The following is a 12,538-nucleotide window of genomic DNA, read 5'->3' as shown; positions in this document are numbered from 1 at the left end:
ATAACCATTCTTTGTCTTCAGATGTGTAGGTAGGACTTAAACCATTGTAATACAGTGCCCAATGCCATATATTTGAAGTTTACAGAGGAGCAAAGAGTGGTTCACACTATCAAAGGCCTTTGATAGATCACAAAAAATTCCTATGGCATGTGCCTGACTATCATCCATGATTTCACCTTTTGGCTTTATTCTTGTATAAATTCATATTTATTTTTAATTTTTGTAATTTAGAAATTTAAATCAAAACATTATGTGCTGTGAAATTCTTGTTAACTTGTTACAAAGAAAAATAACTTTTATATTTTCCATGAGAATTGCCTTCACAGTTCAGTGTTGAGTGTTTTTTCTTGACTTTTTTTGATGAATATGTTTATATCTCCTCGTTATTTGAAGAATACCTTATACCGGTAGATGTATGTAATAATTGTGTAAATTCGATTTGACATCAGTGTGACAAAAAGTATTTGCATGATAATATTAAGTAATATAGCTATACTGTTGTGACAGTGCAGGTGCAGTTGAGCTGCCGTCAATTCTCAATGAATTTGTTTATGTTGTAGACTTCGTCAGGAGATTAAAATATTAGTCCCAGGTGCTGGGTTGGGTCGTCTGATGTTTGAAGTAGCGTGCCGAGGCTACAGCTGCCAGGGTAATGAAGTCTCATATTTCATGTTGTTATCATCATATTTTCTATTAAACAGGTGTGTACTTCAGAGATTCTAAATGACTTACAGAATTACATTATACATTTATTATTAGGTTTCTATTTGGACTAGTATACTGATTTAGTTGTTTTTTCTGATATTATCAGGTGTCATACTGCACATATGTTTACAATTCACCCATGGGTACATAATTTTGCAAACAACCTGACCTGTGAGTCCCAAACTCGAGGTGTCACATTTCCTGATGCTGTTGCCAGCGAAATCTTGAGCTCTTCCGACCTCATGTCTATGGCTGCCGGAGATTTTATGGAGGTTGTACAAAACCATTTTAATTCTGATTTGATAAACTTCCCTAACAATCTCTAGCGCTATAATTTTTCACGGAATATGAAAAAAGTTGTAAATTTTTATTACTGTTTGCCAGGACAGTAATTTTCCAGAAATTATACTTTCTCTCGCTGTAGATTGAATGGAAAATCTGTGTAACTGTATTAATAAGTATAACAAGTATTTTGCATTTAGTGAATTCCAGTGTTGGAGCAGCAGATTACTTTTAAAATGTCAACTTATATCAACTATAATTTTGGAGGCTCTTGAGCCACATGACATTATTATTGAACAAGTTAACATTTCAACATTAATCTGCTGCTCCAGTACTTGGGAATTCATGAATTATTTGCCGAACAGTAGCGTCTGTAACACAGCCTTCTTATTAGGAAGTACACGGTCCAGTCACATAATGTGGCTACCGCTGATGTTTGACGTCTGTGTGCATTAACCACTCACAGACAGCAGGTAGCAGCACTAGCAGTGAAGGGTATATAACACATGTCATGATGAATGAGGAAAACAGTGGTCATCATAATGTGGAAACAGAGCGATTTAGCTGATGTTGAAAAGGATGTGATAATTGGCTGTGAGGCCAAGGATGAAAACATTTCCCAAACGACTAAGTTTGTAAAGTGTTTGTATGCTGCTGTGATTGAAGCATACTGTGCATGACAAAATAGCACTATCCATAACTGGTGCCAACATGGGTGAATGACAACTGTGGAAATGTGTACAGTTGAATAGACTTGACTACCCATATGAACTGAGGGGCTACCAACAGTGTCTCCCAATGGGTACTCAGCGAACATTGCTGCACAGCAGGCACCTGGTTCATGTACCCATGCTGATTGCAGTTCATTGGCAACAAAGGCTGGAATTTTCATGCCAATACCACATGTGACCATTATGGTCTGGTGAATGTTTTTATAGCATTCCCTGGGTGATAACGTAATACTGGAAAGCATGCAGGATAACACAAGTGTGCATCTATCCTTGTCTTTAGTGTTGTTGCAGTTAAAATGTGGCATCAGCTCTGGAATCAGTGTAGCCATACAGATAGGTATGTAAAACTGTTGTATGTGTAAACAGGATACGATGGCCATTTGATCTGGCTGCCTCACAGCTAAAAGTCCCATAATTCACAGTATGCTGTGGAAACATTTGAAAGTGAAACTGTAAAAGTTGATATTCCTTTGGTCACTGAACGGGAGATGATGAGGAAGAAAAAACTTTTTTTTTTTAGCAACATTCATCCTCTGTGACAAAGCTAATTGTTAAAATCCGCATGTGGGCTCTAGAGAATCCTTTTGGAAAAAGGCATGAATCTTAAAACAGTTCATGGTAGCTTCGTCTGTTCTGTTCAAATCCTTCCCTTTAAACTACCACTAAAAACACTACAGTAGATCCATTTCATTAAATGGACAGGGACAGCACAGAATATTACCTGTTTCAAATTGTAGCTTAGATCGGTTATGCATTTTGGAGCTGATGATTTCATTTCGGCCTATTTGGACGTGGTGGTGATGGTGATGGTGATGGTGGTGGCAGTGGTGGCAGCGGCAGTGGTGGCATTGGTGGGGGTGGCGGTGGTCTTCAGTCCAAAGACTGGTGTAATGCAGCTCTCCTTGCTACTCTATCCTCGGTAAGCTTCTTCATCTCCGAATAACTACTGCAACCTACATACATTTGCACCTGCTTACTATACTTGTCTGTTGGTATCTCTCTGCAGTTTTTACCCTCCACACCTTCTTCCGTACTAAATTGACAATTTCTTGATTTAAAATGTCTCAAGTTAGGCCACAAATTGCTTTTCTCCCAATTATTTTTAGTACCTCCTTATTAGTTATGTTATCTACCATCTATTATTTGGCATTTTTCTGTAGTACCAAATTTCAAAAACTTCTTTTCTCTTCTTGTGTGAGCTGCTTATCATCTACAACTTCTGAGTACTTAGATTTATACTTGATGTTAACAAATTTTTCTTCTTCATGAACACTTTCCTTGCCATTGACAGTGTAAATTTTATCTCCTCCCTACTTTGGCCATCATCACTAATTTTACTGCTCAAATAGCAAAACTCGTCTACTACTTTTAGTGTCTCATTTCCTGATCTAATTCCATCATTGTCACCTGATTTAATTCGACTAAATTCCATTACCCTTGTTTTGATTTTGTTTAGTGTTAATCTTACGCCAGCCTCTCAAGACATTGTCTATTCCATTCAACTGCATTTCCAAGTTCTTTGCTATCTAACGGAATTGGGAAACCTCATTTTTTTTTCCTTCTCCCTGAACTGTAATTTCTTCTCTAAATTTTTCTTTGACTTCCTTTACTGCTTCCTTGTGCAATGCGGGGGTAGGCTACAGTCCTGTCTCACTCTCTTCTCTATCACTGCTTCCCTTTCATACCATTCAACTCTTATAATTGCTTTCAAGTTATAGAGCACAGCAATCAGTTGTCCTTTTCTTGCTACCTTCATAATTTTAAAAAGTTTGTTCCAGTTTACATTTCCAAAAGCTTTCTCTAAGTCTGCAAAAACTATAGATGTAAGTTTGTCTTTCTTTAATTTATCTTCTAATATAAGTTGTAGTGCCAATATTGCCCCATGTGGTCCAATATTTCTTTGCAACCCTAACTGACCTAACCCAAGGTCGGATTCTACCAGTTTTTCCATTCGTCTGTAAGTAATTTATGTCAGTATTTTGCAACTGTGACTTATTAAACTGATAGTTGGTAATATTGACACCTGTCACCATCTGCTTCCTTTGGAATTTGAATTAATATATTGTTCAGTTGAAACTTACAGGCTGACAGACTATTGTCAAAATACAAAATTATTCCCAAATGTTTTGTCTCAGTCTCCAACTGCAGGAGACACCTTCAAAGATGCTGTTTACCTCGAAAGATGTATCCCACAGGCAGAGCTGAAATGTCAGGGAATAGGTGTTTTCTGCCCTCCCCCCCTCCCCCAATCGCTGAGGAGGTGCTGTCGACTACCAATGAAATATGTAAGTGCCACAACAACTGTTTGTTATCGACTTATGAAAAGAATTTAAATACAGAGTCTATAGACAAACATCCACACCACTGAAGTACAAAGAGAAATGTTACTCTTAGACGTTGCCTGGGATGTGCCTATATAATGAAGTCAATGAGTCATAGTTGGTGACTGAGTGGAAGGGTGTTGAGGATGATTGATGGTAGGAGCCAACCAGGCATGCAGAGTGTGTCCTTGAGGACAACAGCATTTCTGGCATGTCAGGGGTCGGCAGATGACAGAGGCGATAGCTCAATGACAGCAGCTGCCAGCAGGACACAATATTTGTGGGACGTCAGGTGGCAGTGGATGTCAGAGGTGATGGCTCAATGAAGATGGTTGGCGGTGGGATGATGTGTGATGGGCTTGGCACCTGGGGGTGGGATAATGTGTGACGGGCTTGGCACCTGGGAGCGGTGGACAACAATCCTGCAGAGCATTGGTGACAGGTGCTCATGGCCAGGGCACAGTGATTCTGGTTGGTGGGGTGCTAGTGTAGCTGGTGTAAAGCCCTGTCCGTGTACTGGCTGCAGCATGGTCTGGCAGCAGCCTAAATAACCTCCATCAGAGGAATACCTGTATGGCTCTAAGTGGGCACATCATGCGACATAAGAAAATGGTACTCAGACTACAGCACTCTCTACCATGATAGGCACGCTGCCTATTGGTGAAGTTGGTGCCACAAGATACCGTGGAGACTGTGTGAAGTTGTGACACAAACAGCCCAAGCCGTGCGAGGCTAGACTTGTAAACAGCTCTGTGGATTATATTGACATTAACTTTTTAAGTGCATCTTCCATTAGAGGCCTGTTACGTGGAGCTGTGTAGTCCCAGGTGGATACTATCCACCCACCTGAGAAGAGGTTGCACAGCCACTTTGAAGGTTAAGCAGCTGCTGCTGGCAGGCCTGAAAAAGCAATAGACAGACAAGATCAACATAATGAAAAATTACCCGGTCACCATGGGTCCAACAGTGTAGTGCCTAGTATTGCCCAACATTTGTGACAAAATTTTCATGAAAGCTAAACTCCAAGTGCAGTGACAGAGGAAGAGCCTGCAACCAGTACAGACAAAGGATGGAGCAGCACAGAATGGAAGGGGGAAGTCCTCGGATCATGCATGCAGAGCAGGGCCAAACGGCACAGGAAACAAGGCACAGGATGAAGCTGAGGAGGCCCAGAGAATGGGTAATTTGACAGGGATGATGAGACTGGCTGCTGGGTCAGCTGCAGTGGGATCAGCAGTGGGACCAGATGCAGGGGCAGCTGTGATGGTGGGGTTGGCTGCAGTGTCAGGCTGCAGTGGTGGTGGGGACAGTGGTGCCAAAACTGCTAGCAGTAGTGTCGAGGCCAGTGGCAAGAGGGCTGACGGCGACAAGGCTAGTAGTGGAAGTGCCAGTGTCAGTGGTGACAGGGCTGGCCAGAACCGGGCCAGCATTGACTGGGTCAGCGACAAGAGGGCCCGCAATGATGGCACGGCTAGTGTTGGGGGCAGTGGAGGTGAAAGCATCTCTGCAGGCCCCTGGGCTGACACCAGTGCAGTGAAGGGGAGGCCACAAAAGAGTCGGCAGTGGGTGGTGTTGGGGATGGCAGAGATTAAGGCATCTTTGCAGTCACTCTGGCTAATATCAGTGTGTTGACAGGTGTCAGAGCTGCTATGACTGGTCCTGGCATGACAGAGGATGGTAAGTGTCCTGGAAAATAAGTTTACAAAGGAACTATCCTAACATTTGCCTCAAATGACCTTGGGATGTGATGGGAAACCTAAATCTTGCTGCCTGGATGGTGTTTGAACCTACACTCCTTCAAAATGTGAATCAAGAGTCTTAAACAATGCACCACCACGCTCAGCTTCCTGTGTCTGCCAATTTCACACACAACATACAAATAATCTCATTCCGATTAGTAAGGTATAATATTTACCTGTAATTGTGATCTGCCTCAGAGTGGTATAGAGAGTGAATGTCTCCTTAATTCAAAGCTTTATTTGAAAACCACAGTGTTCTACTACACAGTCTCTATGCCTCCCCACTGTCCTTAATTTGAGAACTGGTCTCCTCACCCATTTATAGAAAGACTTGTAGTTTAACATGCAATCAAAAATGATGCAGATAGTCATATTATCAGCCAGAAAAATATCATGTGACCATCCAGGGATAACACATTTGTATTTGTAGTCTCAACCTGCTCAGCTGCCAAGTCACACCAGGTTAGTAAAAGGTGTGTGTAAAAATTATTTGAAATGAAACAGCTACCTCAGTTAAGATTAAGGAAGTTATTTGTACATTAACTACACAAAATTTCATAACAGTAACAGACATTAGGTATTAAATCTATAAAATTTAGTAGGAAAAGATTTTGAGTGATTAAGTGGTTCATAGATGAGAGGGAACATTCAATACAGACTGTTAGAATGTTCACAGTTAGTAGCAGAGTAAGTGGTAGTGAAATTTAACTGAGTAATTGGTGGAAAGGATTAGTGAGAACAGACATTCACAATGAGCACACTTGATCTTCCACTATAAGATGAAGTGGAATAAAATATCCGTAGCTTGCTGTAAACAGTGACAATTTTCTAAGATGAGCACGTCCAAAACATATGCTATGCTGTATATGTGTTTCAAAAAATTGAGGCAGTTATATTAATAGAAGCTATGTTGTTGTATGAATTATTAGTACCACTGGTATTTATTTTTGCATTGTTAGTTGTTTATTTATTTTTGTTGTAATTTTTAATTTTTTTAAAAATTTAATTGATTTTTTATTTTATCAAACCTTCTTTCTGGATGACTCATATCTGAAAAATGTATGACTATAAATTCACTGATGATGATAATTGATGTGTGTGTTTGTTTTTCGGACAGTAGCTGATGGTTGAAATATTTGAAGACACTTCTTTTGGTATGTAGTGTATGCTAGTAGGAATTGCTCATTTTAACAATCATGTCAATCATCCAGTCAAATTTCAGACAACATTGAGGAAAATACCAAGACAGTCATGTTGTGTTTCCCAAGTCATTCTGTGCTAACATAAAAGAATTTCATTTTAATAGTAATTGAGTAGAAGGATGTGCTGCTCATGCTGTATGGGAGACAAATAATGATTTTTGTAGAACTATGCATAAAGCATTGTTTGATAGTAGCTCGTTAGACAAGCCAATTGTACTTTGCATCTTCATAGTAAAGTAACTGAATCCCTTTGATCATTTGACAGTGTCAAAGAGACTGACATACTTTACCGTGAAGACTCTGTACTACAGTTTTATTATTTGACATGTTGTATCACACAATTTCATTAGTATAATTCTGCAGAACTCTTTTTTTGTCATTCTCACAGTAAGAGCAACATAACTGTCTAATCAACTACTTGCAAAGTAATATTCTCTTTATTCTGGTACAGATACATGATGAGAAGCAGTTCAGGTTCTTTTGTTTGTTAATCAGAGAGAATACTAATGTAATCAGCAATAGGTAAGTTACACAAGTTCACCTCTGGGATGGAGCACAGAGGTTTCACAGTCATAATATGAGACCTATTATTATGAATTGCTGAATATGTTTTGTGTTCACCTTGCAGCACTGGTATCTGAAAAGAATTCATCAAAAATGCAGTGACTGTAGCCTTATGTCACAGTTGATACTAATGGCACTTTTTTTGGAGGGTCATAATTCTTCTAACGGGTTTGATGAAGTCCAGCATGAATTCCTCTCCTGTGCTGACCTCTTCATCTCAGAGCAGCACTTGCACCCATCATCCTCAATTGTTTATTGGATATACTCCAGTCCCTGTCTTCCTCTACAGTTTTTACCCTCTACAGCTCCCTCAAGCACCATTGAAGTTATTTTTTGATGTCCTAGGAAAATGATCTATCATTCTGTCCCTTCTATTTGTCAATGTTTTCCACATGTTCCTCTCCTTGCCAGTTCTGCAGAGAATCTCCTCATTTCTTATCAGTCCACCTAATTCGCAACACCCTTCTATAGCATCACATCCCAAACATTTTGATTCTCTTCTTTTCCAGTTTTACCACAGTCTGTGATTTACTTCCATAAAATGCTGTGCTCCAAACATACATTCTCAGAAATCTCTTCCTCAAATTGATGCCGATGTTCAACACTAGTATACTTCTTTTTGCCAGGAATGCCCTCTTTTCCCATGCTAGTCTGCTTTTTACATCTTCCTTGCTTTGTGTGTCTTATTATTTTGCTTCAAAGTTATGGAATTCCATCACTTCATCTTACTTTGCAGTGTCTCATATCACAATCTTTGTTTTCTGCATGATAAGACTTTTAGAGCTTAGAATTGTAATTCACAGACAAATGAATACCAGTTTCCCACTTGTACCTTACTTGTAAGATGAGATCTCTTTTATGTGTGTTGTGAACTGTGCTCTCCTGGTACGAGAGTTCCTTCACTTAGTTGAAAATTAATCCAACTGCAGGGTCAGGTCTTGCTCCAACTACCTTGACATTAGCACATATCGTGTCTTATTTTCATTAATATGTGTATCTGTTTCATCCACATTTACATCTACAGCGTACTCCTCAAGCCACCTAATGGTGTGTGGCAGAGGGTACTTTATGTTCTACTAACTGAGCCCTCCAACCATGTTCCACTCACAAATAGTGTGTGGGAAGAATGATTGTCCGTAAGCCTCTGTATTGGCTCTAATTTTCTCCTCATGGTCATTACGTGAGATGTGTGTGGGTGGAAGTAATATGTTGTCTGACTCTTCCTGGAAAGTGCTCTCTTGAAGTTTCAATAGTAAATCTCTCCATGATGCACAATGCCTCTCTTGTAATGTCTGCCAAATGGAGTTTGTTGAGCATCTTTGTAACGCTCTCGTACCGACTAAATGATCATGTGATGAAGTGTGCCACTCGTCGTTGGAACTTCTCTATCTTTTCTACAAGTCCTATCTGGTAGGGATGCCAGATAGATGAACAGTATTCAATAATCGGTTGAACATGTGCCTTGTTAGCCACTTCCTTCATGGATGAGTTACATTTCCTTAAGATTCTTCCCATGAATCTGAGTCTGGCAGCCGGCCGTGGTGGCCGTGTGGTTCTGGCACTGCAGTCCGGAACCGCGGGACTGCTACGGTCACAGGTTCGAATCCTGCCTCGGGCATGGGTGTGTGTGATGTCCTTAGGTTAGTTAGGTTTAAGTAGTTCTAAGTTCTAGGGGACTTATGATCTAAGATGTTGAGTCCCATAGTGCTCAGAGCCATTTGAAACATTTTTTTGAGTCTGGCATCTGCTTTTCCCACTATTTGTTTTATGTGGTCATTCCACTTAAGGTCACTCTGAAGCTTGCCACAGAATTCCTTCTACCATACTTTTCCTTTTGTCTCTGTCTCGTCACCCGCACAATATTGGTGTAGATTTGCCACTTACAATTTTCTTTCAGTTCTACACTGACTACTGTCCCTTAGCTGCATGTCTAATAAAACTGGGGATACTGCATCTCCCTACCTCAGACAGTAATTCACTTTAAACTTCTCAGACAACATTATATAACACATTACAGCCACTTATGATCCTTGTATGCAAATTTATGTTAATACCTTCAAGACAGCATGGACCAGTGATGGCTTATGCTTGACTCTCCCATTGAGCAGCACTTACAACTGATGGCACATGCTGGAGTCGCCTATCATGCGGCATGTACCACCAGTGGCTCATGCTAGAGTCTCCTGTCAGGCAGTGTGTACCATTGGTGGCTCATGCTGGAGTCTTCCATCAGGCAGCATGTACTACCAGTGTATCATGCTGGAGTTTCCCATCAGGCAGCGTGTACCACTAGTGATTCACACTTGAATGTCCCATCAGACAATGAGAAAACCAAATATTAAAAAAATGTCATATAATCAAAATTAAATAATGGAAATTTAACATATATTAATTGATGAACTGTAGGAATTATTTTATTTCATCTGAATATTATAAACACAAATTACAAAATTTCAATAGTAAAAACAATACATTTCAGTGTTATAGACTTCACTATAAACATAAATAACAAAAATTCCAATGTAAAAACGTACTTCAGTATTATAAACTTCACTTGGTGTTTATGTTTTATATGTAATTTTTGAAAGCATTTCAAACAGTGTGCTGGCAGGCCCTCAAACAATTGCAATAAGTTGTTACCTTCTTAACTTTCATTATTGCATAACCTCTACCTTTTGCAGTCTCTTTGTATGATTCAAGACAATGTGAAATCCTTTTTGAAGGTATTTGGCTTTTAATATCCAAGAGGAGCTACCCATTGTGTTGGAAGTGCACTCCTTGTGGTGAAACAGAACATGTCATTGCAACGTGATGGTTGCCAGCACATCACTCCGCAAGAGCCAAAGAAGCATTGAATCGTGATTTCAATGGCCGCTGGATCGGTAAAGGCAGTCATATCACCTGACCTTACGTCGCCGGATTTTTCCTTGTGGGGCTATCTGAAGGACAAAGCTTGTGTTGAAGTACCAACTACTCTACAGAACATGATAGAACATATCAGAAATGCTTGTGCAAACATTTCACTAGACATGCTTTTAAATTGTGTATATGCGTTCCATGCATATGAAGTAATAAATGTATTGAAATTGAGGTCGTCAGTTTGAGCATTTGTAGTGAATTACAGTTATGGTGACAGGCAAGGAGACTCACTGAAATCATGCGCCAATTGGTGAGGGAACTCACCGATATCAAGCATCCCTCTGGGAACCTAAGACTATTACATCCACATTATTGTTCCTGGGTCATGCTAAACATAGTTTATAACCAGATATTGAAACAGCTAACCATATTTTACTAACAGTCAAATTTTCAACACTAAAATAAATTTTGTACGTAAACATCATCTGTTAGAACACAAAGCTTTACATTTACATCATAAATGAGTGTTGAAACAAATGTATTGGTTCTTAATTCCAAAAACAGGCACACTTGATATTTGTTGATTACAGTGTCATCTACTATGAATGGAAAACAATGGTTAGAGTAAACAGTACTTATGTTTTGGTGTACAATCCGAATATGCAATAAAAATGAGGAGTTCCCATTTGAAAATACAAAGTTGACCCTGACCACACTGATGGGCTGATTAGGAGATGGCCACTTGTAGCAAAAACAGATGTCTTCTTTACTGATATGAACTTTTCTCCTTGAATTTTTTTTTTCATATTATGAGTCGCTTCCGAGATATTTTTGTTGTCTCCTGTTAAAGCAAACACCCTGTGTATATACCACACATTTATTAGGCAAGTCCTGCATATTAATTGTATGATAATTTTTCTATACCATTTAACTGTTTTCTCATGACAATTGATCAGATAAATCAACACCCTTTTTGCATTATTATATAAAAAAAGACAGCATCAGGCTTTAGTTTATCCTTTTTTGCTCGAACAGATGTACACATGTGATTCTGGCACGTACTTGCCTACACACTGGTCTTTTGTCAGTCCATTTCAAAAATTTAATGCTGCTATGATTTCCAGATGAAATAAAATCACCCAGTCTTTGTTTTTGTTTTGCCTATGATGGTAGAATTCTTTTTGCTTATTTTAACAATACCACAAATAAAGGTTCTTCTCCCTCCAAAAGACCTTCAGCCAAAGAGACACCTGCATAATATCTACCGATAAACAATAGATGGTCCTTAAACAATGATCCACTTTGAATCTCATTAAAATATCATGTGAATATGTTTCCTCAATAATCATTGCATCTTTTCCAGAATAAATGTCAATATTATAAATGTAGCCTTTAGGAAGACACAGTTTATGTACTTTTACACTATACTTATGGCCCTTGTCTGGAATGTATTGGTGAAAACCAAGATGTCCTCTCCTTGGAACAATGCTGTCATTAATGACAACATTTTTGCCAGGTTTAACAGCATTTTTGAAAGTATCAACAATTGCTTCTACAGTATTTCAAATTTTGTTCAATCATTCTTCAGTTTTAGCTAATATATTGTCAAAAAATGTAAAAATTTAATATAGATAAAAATATCATGTTTCATGGCATTTTTATGTGTGTGTTCATATACATGTTCTTTTTAGACCAATATAGTGTAATTTCTGGTAGTTGCATTACACCCATGATAAGCAGCATTCCTATAGAAGTATTAATTTTGCCACTCGTAACAGACTGCTGGCCAGTTGGTGTCTTCTGCTTGTAGGTACAGAATTAATCCATTGTATAACATATTTATTTGTTTCTTCAACTATCATTCGTAATCTATAATCAGTCAAGAATAGTTTGTATAAAAAGCAGCGACAATGCAATCAACATTTTGAAGTAACACCTACTTTCCTGCTGAATACTCAGTTACTATTGGACTTCTTTTTCTTATTTGCTAACATTCCTTATTGTTGTCATTTTCCTCTGATGGTGACTCAGACTTGGAATCATCTTCCTGTTTGGTAGAGTCATTATGTTTGTTAACTAATGACTCACCTTCATTCCATGCATGAACAAGATCCTCATCTGAAGAGGTTGTGAGT

General features: G+C 38.9%; 1 protein-coding gene across 2 annotated transcripts in view; it reads left to right on the top strand.

Moving 5' to 3' along the window:
* The window catches only part of LOC124723097 (carnosine N-methyltransferase), a 202,804-nt gene that overhangs the window by 96,977 nt on the left and 93,289 nt on the right, over nt 1–12,538 (top strand). For both annotated transcript variants that reach the window (XM_047248275.1, XM_047248274.1), the window contains exons 5-6: nt 561–701; nt 812–977. In XM_047248275.1, the coding sequence (XP_047104231.1) occupies nt 561–701; nt 812–977 (307 nt within the window). The remainder of the gene's footprint in view (nt 1–560; nt 702–811; nt 978–12,538) is intronic.

The sequence above is a fragment of the Schistocerca piceifrons genome, chromosome X (genome assembly GCF_021461385.2).
Source record: "Schistocerca piceifrons isolate TAMUIC-IGC-003096 chromosome X, iqSchPice1.1, whole genome shotgun sequence".
In the NCBI taxonomy this organism is placed as follows: domain Eukaryota; kingdom Metazoa; phylum Arthropoda; class Insecta; order Orthoptera; family Acrididae; genus Schistocerca; species Schistocerca piceifrons.
This window is presented reverse-complemented; position numbering and strand designations above follow the sequence as displayed.